Raw genomic sequence first — 19668 nt, 5'->3', positions numbered from 1 at the left:
CTGCCCCATAGATTCCATAGCTGGCAGCATCCCTGCCCCATGGACCCATAGATGGGAGCATCCCAGCCCCACAGATGGGAGCATCCCTGCCCCATAGCCCCATAGATGGCAGCATCCCTGCCCCATAGCCCCATAGGTGGGAGCATCCCTGCCCCATAGATTCCATAGATGGCAGCATCCCTGCCCCATAGATTCCATAGATGGCAGCATCCCTGCCCCATAGATGGGAGCATCTGTGCCCCATAGCCCCATAGATGGGAGCATCCCTGCCCCATAGCCCCATAGATTGGAGCATCCCTGCCCCATAGCCCCCATAGATGGCAGCATCCCTGCCCCATAGACCCCATAGATGGGTCCCTGCCCCATAGATGGCAGCATCCCTGCCCCATAGCCCCATAGATGGCAGCATCCCTGCCCCATAGCCCCATAGATGGGAGCATCCCTGCCCCATAGCCCCATCGATGGCAGCATCCCTGCCCCATAGCCCCATAGATGGGAGCATCCCTGCCCCATAGATGGGCGCATCCCTGCCCCATAGCCCCATAGATGGGAGCATCCCTGCCCCATAGCCCCATAGGTGGGAGCATCCCTGCCCCATAGCCCCATAGGTGGGAGCATCCCTGCCCCATAGCCCCATAGATGGGAGCATCCCTGCCCCATAGCCCCATAGGTGGGAGCATCCCTGCCTCATAGCCCCATAGATGGGAGCGTCCTTGCCCAATAGCCCCATAGATGGGAGCATCCCTGCCCCATAGATGGGAGCATCCCTGCCCCATAGCCCCATAGATGGGAGCATCCCTGCCCCATAGCCCCATAGATGGCAGCATCCCTGCCCCATAGCCCCATAGATGGGTCCCTGCCCCATAGATTCCATAGATGGGAGCATCCCTGCCCCATAGCCCCATAGATGGGAGCATCCCTGCCCCATAGCCCCATAGATGGGAGCATCCCTGCCCCATAGCCCCATAGGTGGGAGCATCCCTGCCCCATAGCCCCATAGATGGGAGCATCCCTGCCCCATAGCCCCATAGATGGGAGCATCCCTGCCCCATAGCCCCATAGATGGGAGCATCCCTGCCCCATAGCCCCATAGATGGGAGCATCCCTGCCCCATAGCCCCATAGATGGGAGCATCCCTGCCCCATAGCCCCATAGATGGGAGCATCCCTGCCCCATAGCCCCATAGATGGGAGCATCCCTGCCCCATAGCCCCATAGATGGGAGCATCCCTGCCCCATAGATTGAAGCATCCCTGCCCCATAGCCCCATAGATGGGTCCCTGCCCCATAGCCCCATAGATGGGAGCATCCCTGCCCCATAGATGGGAGCATCCCTGCCCCATAGCCCCATAGATGGGAGCATCCCTGCCCCATAGCCCCATAGATGGCAGCATCCCTGCCCCATAGCCCCATAGATGGGAGCATCCCTGCCCCATAGCCCCATAGATGGCAGCATCCCTGCCCCATAGCCCCATAGATGGCAGCATCCCTGCCCCATAGCCCCATAGATGGGAGCATCCCTGCCCCATAGCCCCATAGATGGGAGCATCCCTGCCCCATAGCGCCTTTTCCTTGCAGGTGCCATCCCATCGGGAAGACGGCGTCGGGATGCGGGGGGCCCCCTCGCTGGTCCCCAACCCCTCGGCCCCATCGCCGGAGCTGAACCCCCCCCAGGATCCCTATAGGGGTGAGTGGGACCCCTATGGGATGGAGGGGTGGGAAGGGACATCCCATAGAGCATCCCATAGAGCATCCTATAGAGCATCCCATAGAGCATCCCATAGAGCATCCCATAGAGCATCCCATAGAGCATCCCATAGAGCATCCCATAGAGCATCCCATAGAGCATCCCATGGAGCATCCCATAGAGCATCCCATAGAGCATCCCATAGAGCATCCCATAGGGCATCCCATGGAGCATCCCATAGAGCATCCCATAGAGCATCCCATGGAGCATCCCATAGGGCATCCCATAGAGCATCCCATAGAGCATCCCATAGGGCATCCCATAGAGCATCCCATAGAGCATCCCATGGAGCATCCCATAGGGCATCCCATAGGGCATCCCATAGAGCATCCCATAGAGCATCCCATAGGGCATCCCATAGAGCATCTCATAGAGCATCCCATAGGGCATCCCATAGAGTATCCCATAGAGCATCCCATAGGGCATCCCATAGAGCATCCCATGGAGCATCCCATAGAGCATCCTATAGAGCATCCCATAGAGCATCCCAGGGAGCATCCCATAGGGCATCCCATAGAGCATCCCATAGGGCATCCCATAGAGCATCCCATAGAGCATCCCATAGGGCATCCCATAGAGCATCCCATAGAGCATCCCATAGGGCATCCCTTAGAGCATCCCATAGAGCATCCCATGGAGCATCCCATAGGGCATCCCATAGAGCATCCCATTGAGCATCCCATAGAGCATCCCATAGGGCATCCCAGAGAGCATCCCATAGAGCATCCCATAGGGGATCCCATAGAGCATCCCATAGAGCATCTCATAGAGCATCCCATAGAGCATCCCATGGAGCATCCCATAGAGCATCCCATAGGGCATCCCATAGAGCATCCCATGGAGCATCTCATAGAGCATCCCATAGAGCATCCCATAGAGCATCCCATAGAGCATCCCATAGGGGATCCCATAGAGCATCCCATAAGGCACCCCATAGAGCATCCCATAGGGGATCCCATAGAGCATCCCATAGAGCATCCCAGGGAGCATCCCATAGGGCATCCCATAGAGCATCCCATAGGGCATCCCATAGAGCATCCCATAGAGCATCCCATAGAGCATCCCATAGAGCATCCCATAGGGCATCCCATAGAGCATCCCATAGGGCATCCCATAGAGCATCCCATAGAGCATCCCATAGAGCATCCCATCATTGAGCATCCCATAGAGCATCCCATAGAGCATCCCATAGGGCATCCCATGGAGCACCCCATAGAGCATCCCATAGAGCATCCCATAGAGCATCCCATAGGGCATCCCATAGGGCATCCCATAGGGCATCCCATAGAGCATCCCATAGAGCATCCCATAGGGCATCCCATAGAGCATCCCATGGAGCATCCCATAGGGCATCCCATAGAGCATCCCATAGAGCATCCCATAGAGCACCCCATAGAGCACCCCATAGAGCATCCCATAGAGCATCCCATAGGGCATCCCATAGAGCATCCCATAGAGCATCCCATAGGTCATCCCATAGAGCACCCCATAGAGCATCCCATAGGGCATCCCATAGTGCATCCCATAGAGCATCCCATAGAGCATCCCATAGAGCATCCCATAGAGCATCCCATAGGGCATCCCATAGGGCATCCCATAGAGCATCCCATAGAGCATCCCATAGAGCATCCCATAGAGCATCCCAAAGAGTATCCCAGAGAGCATCCCATAGGGCATCCCATAGAGCACCCCATAGAGCATCCCATTGAGCAGCCCATAGAGCATCCCATAGAGCATCCCATAGAGCATCCCATAGGGCATCCCATAGAGCATCCCATAGAGCATCTCATAGAGCATCCCATAGAGCATCCCATGGAGCATCCCAGGGAGCATCCCATAGAGCATCCCATGGAGCATCCCATAGAGCATCCCATAGAGCATCCCATAGGGCATCCCATAGAGCATCCCATGGAGCATCCCATAGAGCATCCCATAGAGCATCCCATAGGGCATCCCATGGAGCATCCCATAGGGCATCCCATAGAGCATCCCATGGAGCATCCCATAGAGCATCCCATAGAGCATCCCATAGTGCATCCCATTGAGCATCCCATAGGGCATCCCATAGAGCATCCCATAGAGCATCCCATAGGGCATCCCATAGAGCATCCCATAGAGCATCCCATAGAGCATCCCATAGGGCATCCCATAGGGCATCCCATAGAGCATCCCATAGAGCATCCCATAGGGGATCCCATAGAGCATCCCATAAGGCACCCCATAGAGCATCCCATAGAGCATCCCATAGAGCATCCCATAGAGCATCCCATAGAGCATCCCAATTTAGAGCATCCCATCCGTACAGCATCCCATAGGGCATCCCATCTTAGAGCATCCCATCCTTTGAGCATCCCAATTTGGAGCATCCCATCTTAGAGCATCCCATTATCAAGCATCCCATCCTTGGAGCATCCCATTCTGGACCATCCCATCCTAGAGCATCCCATTATCAAGCATCCCAATTTAGAGCATCCCATTATCAAGCATCCCATCCTTGGAGCATCCCAATTTGGTGCATCCCATTTTGGACCATCCCATCCTTCGAGCATCCCATCCTAGAGCATCCCATAGAGCATCCCATAGAGCATCCCATAGAGCATCCCATAGAGCATCCCATAGGGCATCCCATAGAGCATCCCATAGAGCATCCCATAGAGCATCCCATAGAGCATCCCATAGGGCATCCCATAGGGCATCCCAATTTAGAGCATCCCATCCTTAGAGCATCCCAATTTATCCCATCCCAATTTAGAGCATCCCAATTTATCCCATCCCAATTTGTCCCATCCCAATTTGGACCATCCCAATTTATCCCATCCCACTGGAGCATCCCAATTTTTCCCATCCCAATTTATCCCATCCCAATTTATCCCAATCCCAATGGAGCATCCCAATTTATCCCATCCCAATTTGGACCATCCCATTATCAAGCATCCCAATTTATCCCATCCCAATTTATCCCATCCCACTGGAGCTTCCCAATTTATCCCATCCCAATTTATCCCATCCCACTGGAGCATCCCAATTTATCCCATCCCAATTTGGACCAGCCCATTATCGAGCATCCCAATTTATCCCATCCCAATGGACCATCCCAATTTATCCCATCCCAATTTAGAGCATCCCAATTTATCCCATCCCAATGGAGCTTCCCAATTTATCCCATCCCAATTTGGACCAGCCCATTATCGGGCATCCCAATTTAGAGCATCCCAATTTGGACCATCCCATCCCAATGAAGCATCCCAATTTATCCCATCCCAATTTATCCCAATCCCACTGGTGCATCCCAATTTATCCCATCCCAATTTGGACCAGCCCATTATCGAGCATCCCAATTTAGAGCATCCCAATTTATCCCATCCCAATTTATCCCATCCCAATTTATCCCAATCCCAATGGAGCATCCCAATTTATCCCATCCCAATTTATCCCAATCCCACTGGAGCATCCCAATTTATCCCATCCCAATTTGGACCATCCCATTATCAAGCATCCCAATTTATCCCATCCCAGTTTATCCCATCCCAATTTATCCCATCCCAATTTATCCCATCCCACTGGAGCATCCCAATTTATCCCATCCCAATTTGGACCATCCCAATTTATCCCATCCCACTGGAGCATCCCAGTTTATCCCATTCCAGTGGAGCATCCCAATTTATCCCATCCCAATTTATCCCATCCCAATTTATCCCATCCCAATTTATCCCATCCCAATTTGGACCAGCCCATTATCGAGCATCCCAATTTAGAGCATCCCAATTTATCCCAATCCCAATGGAGCATCCCAATTTATCCCATCCCATTTTCAAGCATCCCAATTTATCCCATCCCAATTTATCCCAATCCCACTGGAGCATCCCAATTTATCCCATCCCAATTTGGACCATCCCAATTTATCCCAATCCCAATGGAGCATCCCAATTTATCCCAATCCCAATCCCTTTTTCCCCCCCTCCAGCCCTCCCCGGCGGCCTCCAAGCCCCCAGCGTCTCCTCGGCCAGCTCGGAGCTCAAATCCGATGAGGAAGGCGACGAGAACGCCCGCGATTCCCAACCTCTGGAAGAGCGCAAGCTGGATGACGACAAGAAGGAGCTCAAAGCCCTGCCGAGGTCAAGATCTAGGTAACGGGAATGTCGGGAAAAGGGGGGGGGGGAGAACCGGGAATTCCATAGGGATCATCCCGTTGCGTTCCCTAGATCCCGGTTTGGGGTTGTCGCTTGTTTTGGGAGCAAAGGATGCGGGAGGTTTGGGTACCAAAGGATGCAGGAGGTTTGGGTACCAAAGGATGCAGGAGGTTTGGGTACCAAAGGATGCAGGAGGTTTGGGTACCAAAGGATGCGGGAGGTTTGGGTACCAAAGGATGCAGGAGGTTTGGGTACCAAAGGATGCAGGAGGTTTGGGTACCAAAGGATGCGGGAGGTTTGGGTACCAAAGGATGCAGGAGGTTTGGGTACCAAAGGATGCAGGAGGTTTGGGTACCAAAGGATGCGGGAGGTTTGGGTACCAAAGGATGCAGGAGGTTTGGGGAGCAAAGGATGCGGGAGGTTTGGGTACCAAAGGATGCAGGAGGTTTGGGTACCAAAGGATGCGGGAGGTTTGGGTACCAAAGGATGCAGGAGGTTTGGGTACCAAAGGATGCGGGAGGTTTGGGTACCAAGGATGCAGGAGGTTTGGGTACCAAAGGATGCGGGAGGTTTGGGTACCAAAGGATGCAGGAGGTTTGGGTACCAAAGGATGCGGGAGGTTTGGGGAGCAAAGGATGCGGGAGGTTTGGGTACCAAAGGATGCAGGAGGTTTGGGTACCAAAGGATGCAGGAGGTTTGGGTACCAAAGGATGCAGGAGGTTTGGGTACCAAAGGATGCAGGAGGTTTGGGTACCAAAGGATGCGGGAGGTTTGGGGAGCAAAGGATGCAGGAGGTTTGGGTACCAAAGGATGCGGGAGGTTTGGGGAGCAAAGGATGCAGGAGGTTTGGGTACCAAAGGATGCGGGAGGTTTGGGGATCAAAGGATGCGGGAGGTTTGGGTACCAAAGGATGCAGGAGGTTTGGGTACCAAAGGATGCAGGAGGTTTGGGTACCAAAGGATGCAGGAGGTTTGGGTACCAAAGGATGCAGGAGGTTTGGGTACCAAAGGATGCGGGAGGTTTGGGGAGCAAAGGATGCGGGAGGTTTGGGTACCAAAGGATGCAGGAGGTTTGGGGAGCAAAGGATGCAGGAGGTTTGGGTACTAAAGGATGCGGGAGGTTTGGGTACCAAAGGATGCAGGAGGTTTGGGTACCACAGGATGCGGGAGGTTTGGGTACCAAAGGATGCGGGAGGTTTGGGTACCAAGGATGCAGGAGGTTTGGGTACCAAAGGATGCAGGAGGTTTGGGGAGCAAAGGATGCGGGAGGTTTGGGTACCAAAGGATGCAGGAGGTTTGGGTACCAAAGGATGCAGGAGGTTTGGGTACCAAAGGATGCAGGAGGTTTGGGTACCAAAGGATGCAGGAGGTTTGGGTACCAAAGGATGCAGGAGGTTTGGGTACCAAAGGATGCAGGAGGTTTGGGTACCAAAGGATGCAGGAGGTTTGGGTACCAAAGGATGCAGGAGGTTTGGGTACCAAAGGATGCGGGAGGTTTGGGGAGCAAAGGATGCGGGAGGTTTGGGTACCAAAGGATGCGGGAGGTTTGGGGAGCAAAGGATGCAGGAGGTTTGGGTACCAAAGGATGCGGGAGGTTTGGGGAGCAAAGGATGCGGGAGGTTTGGGTACCAAAGGATGCTGGATCCCATCCATCCCTGACTTCCCTGATGTTCCAAAGGCCAGGCCATTCCCAACGTTGGGAATATCCCAGTTTTTAGGGCAATGGGTCCTTGCTCTATGGGTCAGGAGAATGGGGACAATGGGTGATGCCCCATTCCCAATGGGATCCTTGCTCTATGGGGCAGGAGAATGGGGTCCATGGGTGATGCCCCATTCCCAATGGGTTCCTCTCTCCATGGAGCCCCTTGAATGGAGTCAATGGAAGATGCCCCATTCCCAATGGGTTCCTCTCTCCATGGAGCCCCTTGAATGGGGTCAATGGAAGATGCCCCATTCCCAATGGGTTCCTTGCTCCATGGTGGCATCAGAATGGAGTCAATGGAAGATGCCCCATTCCCAATGGGTTCCTCTCTCCATGGAGCCCCTTGAATGGGGTCAATGGAAGATGCCCCATTCCCAATGGGTTCCTTGCTCCATGGTGGCATCAGAATGGAGTCAATGGAAGATGCCCCATTCCCAATGGGTTCCTCTCTCCATGGAGCCCCTTGAATGGAGTCAATGGAAGATGCCCCATTCCCAATGGGTTCCTCTCTCCATGGAGCCCCTTGAATGGAGTCAATGGGAGATGCCCCATTCCCAATGGGTTCCTTGCTCCATGGTGGCATCAGAATGGAGTCAATGGGAGATGCCCCATTCCCAATGGGTTCCTCGCTCCATCGAGACCCTTGAATGGAGTCAATGGGAGATGCCCCATTCCCAATGGGTTCCTTGCTCCATGGTGGCATCAGAATGGAGTCAATGGGAGATGCCCCATTCCCAATGGGTTCCTCGCTCCATCGAGACCCTTGAATGGAGTCAATGGGTGATGCCCCATTCCCAATGGGAGCCTTGCTCCATGGTGGCATCAGAACGGCATCAATGGAAGATGCCCCATTCCCAATGGGTTCCTTGCTCCATGGAGCCCCTTGAATGGAGTCAATGGAAGATGCCCCATTCCCAATAGGTTCCTCTCTCCATAGTGACATCACAATGGACTCAATGGGCGATTCCCCATTGGAACCTCCATTGGAATCCCCTTTATGTCCCCCCCCCCAACCCCAACCCCATTGCAGCACCAACGACGACGAGGACCTGACCCCGGAGCAGAAAGCCGAGCGGGAGAAGGAACGGCGCATGGCCAACAACGCCCGCGAGCGCCTCCGCGTGCGGGACATCAACGAGGCCTTCAAGGAGCTGGGCCGCATGGTGCAGCTGCATCTCAAGAGCGACAAGCCCCAAACCAAGCTGCTCATCCTGCACCAGGCCGTGGCCGTCATCCTCAGCCTGGAGCAGCAAGTGAGGGGTGAGTTGGGTTGGGTTGAGTTGGGTTGAGTTGGGTTGGTTGGGTTGGGTTGGGTTGGGTTGGGTTGGGTTGAGTTGAGTTGGGTTGGGTTGGGTTGAGTTGAGTTGGGTTGGGTTAGGTTGGGTTGGGTTGAGTTGGATTGGGTTGGGTTGAGTTGGATTGGATTGGGTTGAGTTGGGTTGGATTGAGTTGGGTTGAGTTGGGTTGGATTGGATTGGGTTGGGTTGAGTTGGGTTGAATTGGTTTGAGTTGGGTTTTGTTGGGTTGGGTTGGGTTGGGTTGGGTTGAGTTGGGTTGGGTTGGGTTGGGTTGAGTTGGGTTGATTTGGTTGAGTTGGGTTGGGTTGAGTTGGTTTGTGTTGAGTTGGGTTGAGTTGAGTTGGGTTGGGTTGAGTTGGGTTGGGTTGGGTTGAGTTGGGTTGGGTTGAGTTGGGTTGAGTTGGGTTGGGTTGAGTTGGGTTGGGTTGGGTTGAGTTGGGTTGAGTTGGGTTGAGTTGGGTTGGGTTGGGTTGGGTTCAGTTGGGTTGAGTTGGGTTCTGTTGAGTTGGGTTGGGTTGGGTTGGGTTGGGTTGGGGTTGGTTGTTGGGTTGAGTTTGGGTTGGGTTGGGTTGGGTTTGGTTGGGTTGGGTTGGGTTGGGTTGGGTTGGGTTGGGTTGGGTTGGGTTGGGTTGGGTTGAGTTGGGTTGGGTTGAGTTGGGTTGGGTTGGGTTGAGTTGGGTTGGGTTGGGTTGGGTTGAGTTGGGTTGAGTTGGTTTGGGTTGAGTTGGGTTGAGTTGGGTTGGGTTGGGTGGGGTTGGGTTGAGTTGGGTTGGGTTGGGTTGGGTTAGGTTGGGTTGAGTTGGGTTGGGTTGGGTTAGGTTGGATTGGGTTGGGTTGGGTTGGGTTGGGTTAGATTGGGTTGGGTTAGATTGGGTTGGGTTGGGATGGGTTGGATTGGGTTGGGTTGGATTGGGTTGGGTTGGGTTGAGTTGGATTGGGTTGGGTTGGGTTGAGTTGGGTTGGGTTAGGTTGGGTTGAGTTGGGTTGGGTTGGGTGGGGTTGGGTTGAGTTGGGTTGGGTTGGGTTGGGTTAGGTTGGGTTGAGTTGGGTTGGGTTGGGTTAGGTTGGGTTGAGTTGGGTTGAGTTGGGTTGGGTTGGGTTGGGTTGAGTTGGGTTGAGTTGGGTTGGGTTGGGTTGGGTTGAGTTGGGTTGGGTTGGGTTGGGTTAAGTTGGGTGGGGTTGGGTTGGGTTGGGTTGAGTTGGGTTGGGTTGGGTTGGGTTGAGTTGGGTTGGGTTGGGTTGGATTGGGTTGGGTTGGGTTGGGTTGGATTGGGTTGGGTTGGGTTGGGATGGGTTGAGTTGGGTTGGGTTGAGTTGGGTTGGGTTGGGTTGGGTTGAGTTGGGTTGGGTTGGGTTGTGTTGGGTTGGGTTGGGTTGTGTTGGGTTGGGTTGGGTTGGGTTGAGTTGGGTTGGGTTGGGTTGGGTTGGGTTGGGTTCGGTTGGGTTGAGTTGGGTTGAGTTGGGTTGGGTTGAGTTGGATTGGGTTGAGTTGGGTTGGGTTGGGTTGGGTTGGGTTGAGTTGGGTTGGGTTGAGTTGGGTTCTGTTGAGTTGGGTTGGGTTGGGTTGGGTTGAGTTGGGTTGGGTTGGGTTGGATGGTTTGAGTTGGGTTGAGTTGGGTTGGGTTGGGTTGAGTTGGATTGGGTTGAGTTGGGTTGGGTTGGGTTGGGTTGAGTTGGGTTGGGTTGAGTTGGGTTGGGTTGGGTTGAGTTGGGTTGGGTTGGGTTGGGTTGGTTGAGTTGGGTTGAGTTGGGTTGGGTTGAGTTGGGTTGGGTTGGGTTGAGTTGGGTTGGGTTGGGTTGAGTTGGGTTGGGTTGGGTTGAGTTGGGTTGAGTTGGGTTGGGTTGAGTTGGGTTGAGTTGGGTTGGGTTGGGTTGGGTTGGGTTGGGTTGAGTTGGGTTGGGTTGAGTTGGGTTGAGCTGGGTTGGGTTGAGCTGGGTTGTGTTGGGTTGGGTTGGGTTGTGTTGGGTTGTGTTGGGTTGGGTTGTGTTGGGTTGAGTTGGGTTGGTTGGGTTGGGTTGAGTTGGGTTGGGTTGAGTTGTGTTGAGTTGGGTTGGGTTGAGTTGGGTTGAGTTGGGTTGGGTTGGGTTGGGTTGAGCTGGATTGGGTTAAGTTGGGTTGGGTTGGGTTGAGTTGGGTTGGGTTGGGTTGGGTTGAGTTGGGTTGAGTTGGGTTGGGTTGGGTTGAGTTGGGTTCGGTTGAGTTGGGTTGAGTTGGGTTGGGTTGAGTTGGGTTGAGTTGGGTTGGGTTGGGTTGGGTTGGGTTGAGTTGGGTTGGGTTGGGTTGGGTTGAGTTGGGTTGATTTGGTTGAGTTGGGTTGGGTTGAGTTGGATTGAGTTGAGTTGGGTTGAGTTGGGTTGGGTTGAATTGGGTTGAGTTGGGTTGAGTTGGGTTGGGTTCAGTTGGGTTGAGTTGAGTTGGTTTGGGTTGGGTTGGGTTGAGTTGGGTTGGGTTGGGTTGAGTTGGGTTGGGTTGAGTTGGGTTGGGATGAGTTGGGTTGGGTTGGGTTGGGTTGGGTTGAGTTGGATTGGGTTGGGTTGGGTTGTGTTGAGTTGGGTGGGGTAGGGTAAGGTTGGGTTGTTTGGGATGTTGGGTAGAGTTGGGTTGGGTTGGGTTGAGTTGAGTTGGGTTGAGTTGGGTTGAGTTGGGTTGGGCTGAGCTGGATTGGGTTAAGTTGGGTTGGGTTGGGTTGAGTTGGGTTGGGTTGGGTTGGGTTGAGTTGGGTTGAGTTGGGTTGGGTTGGGTTGAGTTGGGTTGGGTTTGGTTGGGTTGGGTTGAGTTGGGTTGAGTTGGGTTGGGTTGGGTTGGGTTGAGTTGGTTTGGGTTGAGTTGGGTTGCGTTGAGTTGGGTTGGGTTGAGTTGGGTTGAGTTGGGTTGGGTTGAGTTGGGTTGAGTTGGGTTGGGTTGGGTTGGGTTGAGTTGGGGTGGTTGGGTTGAGTTGGGGTGGTTGGGTTGGTTTGGGTTGGGTTGAGTTGGGTTGGGTTGGGTTGGGTTCTGTTGGGTTGGGTTGGGTTGAGTTGGGTTGGGTTGAGTTGGGTTGGGTTGGGTTGGGTTGAGTTGGGTTGGGTTGAGTTGGGTTGGGTTGGGTTGGGTTGGGTTGGGTTGGGTTGAGTTGGGTTGGGTTGAGTTGGGTTGGGTTGGGTTGAGTTGGGTTGGGTTGGGTTGGGTTGGGGTTCGTTGATGGGTGGATGTTGGTCGTCTGTTGGCCAGCATCAGGCATTCATCGTGTATCATCATCCATCCGTGATCCATCCGTGATCATCCATTCACCTTCCATTCATCTTGTATCATCCCTTCTCCATCATCCATCCATCATCCATCCATCCATCCAGTGTCATCCCTTATCCATCATCTGTCATCATCCCTTATCCATTATCCATCCATCCATTATCATCCATTCTTCATCATCTATCCATTATCCATCCATTCATCATCATCCATCATCATCCATCCCCAATCCATCCATCATCCATCCATCATCATCCATCCATCATCCATCCATCACCATCCAGCCATCATCATCCCTTATCCATCATCCATCATCCATCCATCATCATCCATCATCATCCCTTATCCATCATCCATCCATCATCCATCCATCATCCATCATCATCCCTTATCCATCATCCATCCATCATCATCCATCATCCATCCATCATCATCCCTTATCCATCATCCATCCCTTAGCCATCATCCATCCATCCATCCCTTATCCATCATCCATCCATCATCATCCCTTATCCATCATCCATCATCCATCCCTTATCCATCATCATCCATCATCATCCATCCCTTATCCATTATCCATCATCCATCCCTTATCCATCATCATCCATCATCATCCATCCCTTATCCATCATCCATCCATCATCATCCCTTATCCATCATCCATCCATCATCTATCCATCATCCGTCATCCATCCCTTATCCATCCCTTATCCACCATCCATCCATCATCCATCTATCATCCTCCATCCATCATCATCAATCATCCATCATCATCCATCCATCATCATCCATCCATCACCATCCAGCCATCATCATCCCTTATCCATCATCCATCCATCCATCATTTATCCATCATCCATCCCTTATCCATCCATCCATCCATCATCATCCATCCATCGTCCATCCATCATCCATCCCTTATCCATCCATCCATCCATCATCATCCATCCATCATCATCCATCCATCATCATCCATCCATCATCATCCATCCATCATCCATCCATCATCATCCATCCATCATCATCCATCCATCATCATCCATCCATCATCATCCATCCACCATCATCCATCCATCATCCATCCATCATCCATCCCTTATCCATCATCCATCCATCATCCATCCACCATCCATCCATCATCCATCCATCCATCATCCATCCATCATCCATCCATCATCATCCACCCCCCATCCCACCCATTCCCTACGGAACCCCCTTCCCCCCCGCCGTAGCGATGCCTTTCACCCCCCCTTTCCCCTTCCATCCCACCAGAGAGGAACCTGAATCCCAAGGCGGCGTGCCTGAAGAGACGGGAAGAAGAGAAGGTCTCCTCGGATCCGCCTCCGCTCTCCTTGGCGGGGCCCCATCCCGGCATGGGAGATGCTTCCAATCACATGGGACAGATGTAAAAAGGCAAGGCTGGGGGTCGGGTATCCATGTTTCCGTCCGTGTGTCCGTCAGCATCCAGCATCAGTATCCATCCATCATCCATCCATCATCCATCATCCATCAGCATCCATCCATCAGCATCCATCAGCATCCATCAGCATCCATCAGCATCCATCATCCATCAGCAACCATCATCATCCATCATCATCAACCATCCATCATCATCCATCCATCCATCCATCCATCATCATCCATCCATCATCCATCCATCCATCATCATCATCCATCATCATCATCATCCATCAGCATCATCCATCATCATCCATCATCATCATCCATCAGCATCCATCATCATCATCCATCCATCCATCAGCATCCATCCATCATCATCCATCATCACCATCACCATCATCATCCATCCATCCATCCATCAGCATCCATCATCCATCCATCATCCATCCATCCATCCATCAACCAACATCCATCCATCCATCCATCAGCATCCATCATCATCCATCCATCAGCATCCATCCATCATCATCCATCCATCATCATCCATCCATCCATCATCCATCCATCCATCCATCAGCATCCATCATCATCCATCCATCAGCATCCATCCATCATCATCCATCCATCATCATCCATCCATCCATCATCATCCATCCATCCATCATCATCCATCCATCATCCATCAGCATCATCCATCCATCATCCATCAGCATCCATCAGCATCCATCATCCATCAGCATCCATCCATCATCATCCATCCATCACCATCCATCATCATCATCCATCATCATCACCATCATCATCCATCTATTATCATCATCCATCATCATCCATCATCATCACCATCATCATCATCCATCCATCATCATCATCCATCATCATCCATCCATCATCATCCATCATCCATCATCATCATCCATCATCATCCATCCATCAGCATCCATCCATCAGCATCCATCAGCATCCATCAGCATCCATCCATCCATCATCATCATCATCATCCATCATCCATCATCATCATCCATTATCCATCCTCATCATCATCATCACCATCATCACCATCATCATCCATCATCATCCATCATGCATCAGCACCCATCATCATCATCCATCATCATCCATCCATCAGCATCCATCCATCAGCATCCATCAGCATCCATCCCTTATCCATCATCATCCATCATCCATCAGCATCCATCCATCATCATCCATCCATCATCCATCATCCATCATCATCATCATCATCACCATCATCACCATCATCATCCATCCCATCATCAAACATCCATCATCATCATCCATCATCATCATCCATCATCATCCATCATCATCCATCATCATCCATCATCATCCATCATCATCCATCATCATCCATCATCATCCATCATCATCCATCATCATCCATCATCATCCATCATCATCATCATCATCCATCATCATCATCCATCATCATCATCCATCATCATCATCCATCATCATCATCACCATCACCATCATCCATCATCATCATCCATCAGCATCCATCATCATCCATCCATCATCATCCATCCATTCAACACCCATCATCCATCCATCCATCATCCAACATCATCATCAACATCATCATCATCCATCATCAACCATCATCATCCATCATCATCCATCATCATCATCCATCATCATCCATCATCATCCATCCATCATCATCCATCATCCATCATCATCCATCATCATCCATCATCATCCATCCATCCATCATCATCCATCATCATCCATCATCATCCATCATCATCACCATCATCATCCATCATCCATCATCATCCATCATCATCACCATCATCATCCTCCTCCCCCCTTGCTCTCTCCCCCTAACCCCTTCCCTTCTCCCCCTAGGTCCACCTTGCCCCACAGAAGCAAGAACCCACTTCCTTAAGAGCTGTATCCCCCCATTCCCCCATCCCCTGCCCCACATCCCCCCCCCCCAACTTCCCCCTTCCCCAGCCCCACGGACGCCCGCCGGGCCGGCATTCCCGACGCTTGGAATGCCGACGCTCCTGCCCCACGGCGGAAGACTTCACCCATGGTGGGCACGAGGAGATGTGGGGTGTGTGTGTATGGGGGGGGGGGGGGGACACCCCCCAAACCCCCTGACCCCCAACTTTTACCCCCCTTTAACCTTAATGCAGCTCTCTTTTTTGCGCTGTGCCTCAAATCCCAGAGCATTCCGGGCTGGAAAAATAATGGAATGGGGAGGGGTGAAAAAAAAACTGGGAATATTCCATGGGAATTGGGGGAGGGGGGGGACACCCAAAAAAAAAGATGGAAAACCCTTGGAATTTTGCAATAATGACCAAGTGTACTTCAGATAAAAGACCCCCCCCCCTTCCCTTTCCCATCCGAAATTCCCGATTCCTTGGATCCGGAGCATCCTTCCCCTAATCCTGCCCCGTTCCCGCCTCGCCCTTCCCATTGGATGCTGCTGGCGAGGAGGCGGGGAGCTCCTCCAATGGACATAGAGAGAGATGCAGAGGGGAGAGCCGATGGGAATACCGGGATCACTGCATGGATTGGGAATGCTGGGCTCCTCCGTGCTCCCCCCCCCCCCCTCTGTTTTCCATAGGGAAAAGGGGCATTTTCCATGCTTTCCATAGGGGAAACAAGGGGGGGGGGGGGGTATATCCCAATTTTTCCCCTTTCTCCCCTTTTCTTGGGAATGGATCCCATGGGATTTAAGGTGTCCCCCCCCCCATTCCCATCCCAACCTTAACCGCTGTGCCTTCCGATGTCCCCATTGAAGGAGGAAGAGGAGGGGGATGCTGCTGAGAGCATTCCCATTGGGATCAAGGGAAACCTTGGGAATACCGGATGGGATTTGGGGCTGGGCCCCCTTCCTCCTTCCTTCTTCCTCTTCCCCTCCGAGCCTTAGCTGCGTCCCTTGCACTCAATGGAAAAGGGGGGGGGGGGGGTTGGAACATTGCCTGCTGGGCATGGGAATGGGATTGGGATTGGGAATGGGATTGGTCCATCCGCATGCGGGGATGAGGCCCCAAACAAGGATTCCCCATTGGAAGCACCAGCAGCCATCCCAAAGCCGGCATCCCATCCTTTGGGATATGCCTCCGGGCTTTGCCCAAGAGCTTGGAGCAGGGATGGGTCGGGAATCAATCAGCCTCCCACTCCTATTGGCTGAGCGCTCGGACCCAGCATCCCTTGGGATGCCAAGGGATGGATTGGGAATCAATCAGTGCTTCCCACTCCTATTGGCTGAGGGCTAGGACCCAGCATCCCTTGGGATGCGCTGTGGGATGGATCGGGAATCAATCAGTGCTTCCCACTCCTATTGGCTGAGGGCTAGGACCCAGCATCCCTTGGGATGCATTCCGGGATGGATTGGAATCAATCAGTGCTTCCCACTCCTATTGGCTGGGAATAGGACCCAGCATCCCTTGGGATGCGCTGTGGGATGCATTAGATGGACCGGGAATCAATCAGTGCCTCCCACTCCTATTGGCTGAGCGCTAGGACCCAGCATCCCTTGGGATGCATTCTGAGATAGGATCAGATCCCTTGGGATGCATCAATCAGTGCCTCCCACTCCTATTGGCTGAGCGCTCGGACCCAGCATCCCTTGGGATGCATTCCGGAAGCAGGGATGGATTGGGAATCAATCAGTGCCTCCCACTCCTATTGGCTGAGGAATAGGACATCAGATCCCTTGGGATGCATCCCAGGATGGATTGGGAATCAATCAGTGCTTCCCACTCCCATTGGCTGAGGAATAGGACATCAGATCCCTTGGGATGCATTCCGGAAGCAGGGATGGATCGGGAATCAATCAGTGCCTCCCACTCCTATTGGCTGAGCGCTCGGACCCAGCATCCCTTGGGATGCATTCCGGAAGCAGGGATGGATTGGGAATCAATCAGTGCCTCCCACTCCTATTGGCTGAGGGCTAGGACCCAGCATCCCTTGGGGGATGCGCTGTGGGATGGATCAGGAATCAATCAGTGGTTCCCACTCCTATTGGCTGAGGAATAGGACCCAGCATCCCTTGGGATGCATTCCGGGATGGATTGGGAATCAATCAGTGCTTCCCACTCCTATTGGGAAGCCCAAGAAGACCCCCCCAAAAAATGAAGCCTTTTTTACCCAAAACTGCCTTTTTTGACCCAGGAATGACGGTGGCAAAGAATTCCCGGTTTTTTTTTTTCCTTGGAATCCCGAAAAATTCCCCCTTTATTTTGCTATTCCCGACAGAAAGAGAGGTTATTTTCCCATGGGGTTTAGGGAAAGAGGGGAGGTGGGTGTTGGGGGGGGAAACGGCCGGAAATCCATGGAAAAATCATGGAAAAGCGTGGAAAAAGCATGGAAAACCATGGGAAAAGCATGGAAAAACCAGAGGAAACGGTGGAAAATCGTGGAAAATCCAATCGAAACTTGAAGGGGGGGGGGAATCCATGGGAAATGATGGAAAAGCATGGAAAACCATGGGAAACGGGTGGAGAAGCAGAGGAAAAACGTGGGGGGAAAAATGGGAAAGCATGGAAAATGCTTGGAAAACCATGGAAAACGGTGGAAAATCGTGGGAAATATGGAAAAGCATAAAAAAAACCATGGAAAACGGGGGAAATCCATGGAAAACGGGGGAAATCCATGGAAAACTCGGGGAGAACGTGAACCCATGGCAAACCATGGAGAAAGCCTGTCGAGCCATGGAAAACCATGGATAAAAGAAGGAAATCCATGGAAAACCCATTGGAAACCCATGGAAAACTATGTTAAAAGAAGGAAATCCATGGAAAATCATGTTAAAAGAGGGAAATCCATGGAAAACCCATTGGAAACCCATGGAAAACCATGTTAGAAGAAGGAAATCCATGGAAAACCCATTGGAAACCCATGGAAAACCATGTTAAAAGAAGGAAATCCATGGAAAACCATGTTAAAAGAAGGAAATCCATGGAAAACCCGTTGGAAACCCATGGAAAATCATGTTAAAAGAAGGAAATCCATGGAAAACCATGTTAAAAGAGGGAAATCCATGGAAAACCCATGTTAAAAGAAGGAAATCCATGGAAAACCCGGAAACCCATGGAAAACCCAAGGAAAAGCATGTTAAAAGAGAAATCCATGGAAAACCATGTTAAAAGAGGAAATCCATGGAAAACCCATGTTAAAAGAGGGAAATCCATGGAAAACCCATTGGAAACCATGGAAAACCGTGTTAAAAGAAGGAAATCCATGGAAAACCCATTTAAAAGAAAAGCCAAGGAAAAGCATGTTAAAAGAGGGAAATCCATGGAAAACCATGTTAAAAGAGGGAAATCCATGGAAAACCCATTGGAAACCCATGGAAAACCATGTTAAAAGAAGGAAATCCATGGAAAACCCATGTTAAACTATGGAAAAAGAAGGAAATCCATGGGAAAAACCCTGGAAAAAACAGGGAAATTTATGGAAAACCCATGCCAAGCCATGGAAACCATGGAAATCCATGGAAAACCCATAGAAAACCCTGGAAAAAAATGGGCAAATCCATGGAAAACCCTGAAAAAACTAGGAAATCCATGGAAAAAACCATGTTAAAATAAGGAAATCCATGGAAAAGCAGGAAATCCATGGAAAACCCATGTCAAACCATGGAAAACCCTGGAAAAAAACAGGGAAATCCATGAAGAAAACTGTGTGCAATTAGGGAAATCCATGGAAAACCCATGCCAAACCGTGGAAAAAAGAAGGAAAACCATGGAAAAAATCGGGAAATTCATGGAAAATTGGGAAATCCATGGAAAATTCGTGCCAAACCATGGGAAAGAAAGGAAAACTATGGAAAAAGAAAGGAAAACCATGGGAAAATCGGGAAATCCATGGAAAAATAGGGAAAACCATGGAAAAATAGGGAAAACCATGGAAAAAATTGGGAAAACCATGAAAAAATCAGGAAAATCATGAGAAAAATAGGGAAAAGCATGGAAAAATAGGGAAAACCATGGAAAAATAGGGAAAACCATGGGAAGAAAAAGGGAAAACCATGGAAAAAATTGGGAAATCCATGGAGAAATAGGGAAAATCATGGGAAAAATAGGGAAAATCATGGGAAAAATAGGGAAAACCATGGAAAAATAGGGAAAATCATGGAAAAAATAGGGAAAACCATGGAAAAATCAGGGGGAAAAATAGGGAAATC

General features: G+C 51.4%; 1 protein-coding gene across 1 annotated transcript; it reads left to right on the top strand.

Moving 5' to 3' along the window:
* Positions 1-1561: 1561 nt before the first annotated feature.
* On the top strand, positions 1562-13517 carry LOC130593718 (transcription factor 4-like; the record flags this gene model as incomplete). The annotated part of the gene is made up of 4 exons (XM_057399067.1): positions 1562-1686; positions 5711-5873; positions 8608-8837; positions 13374-13517. Coding segments are annotated over 4 exons (655 nt in total), but the record flags the coding sequence as incomplete, so codon positions are not given.
* Between the last annotated feature and the right edge of the window lie 6151 nt (positions 13518-19668).

Source organism: Pezoporus wallicus, unplaced genomic scaffold (assembly GCF_028554395.1).
Source record: "Pezoporus wallicus isolate ANWC-B61680 ecotype Strahan unplaced genomic scaffold, APGP_CSIRO_Pwel_v1 contig_12767, whole genome shotgun sequence".
NCBI lineage: Eukaryota > Metazoa > Chordata > Aves > Psittaciformes > Psittacidae > Pezoporus > Pezoporus wallicus.
Note: the sequence above shows the minus strand (reverse complement) of the source record. Positions and strands in the feature narration are given on the sequence as shown.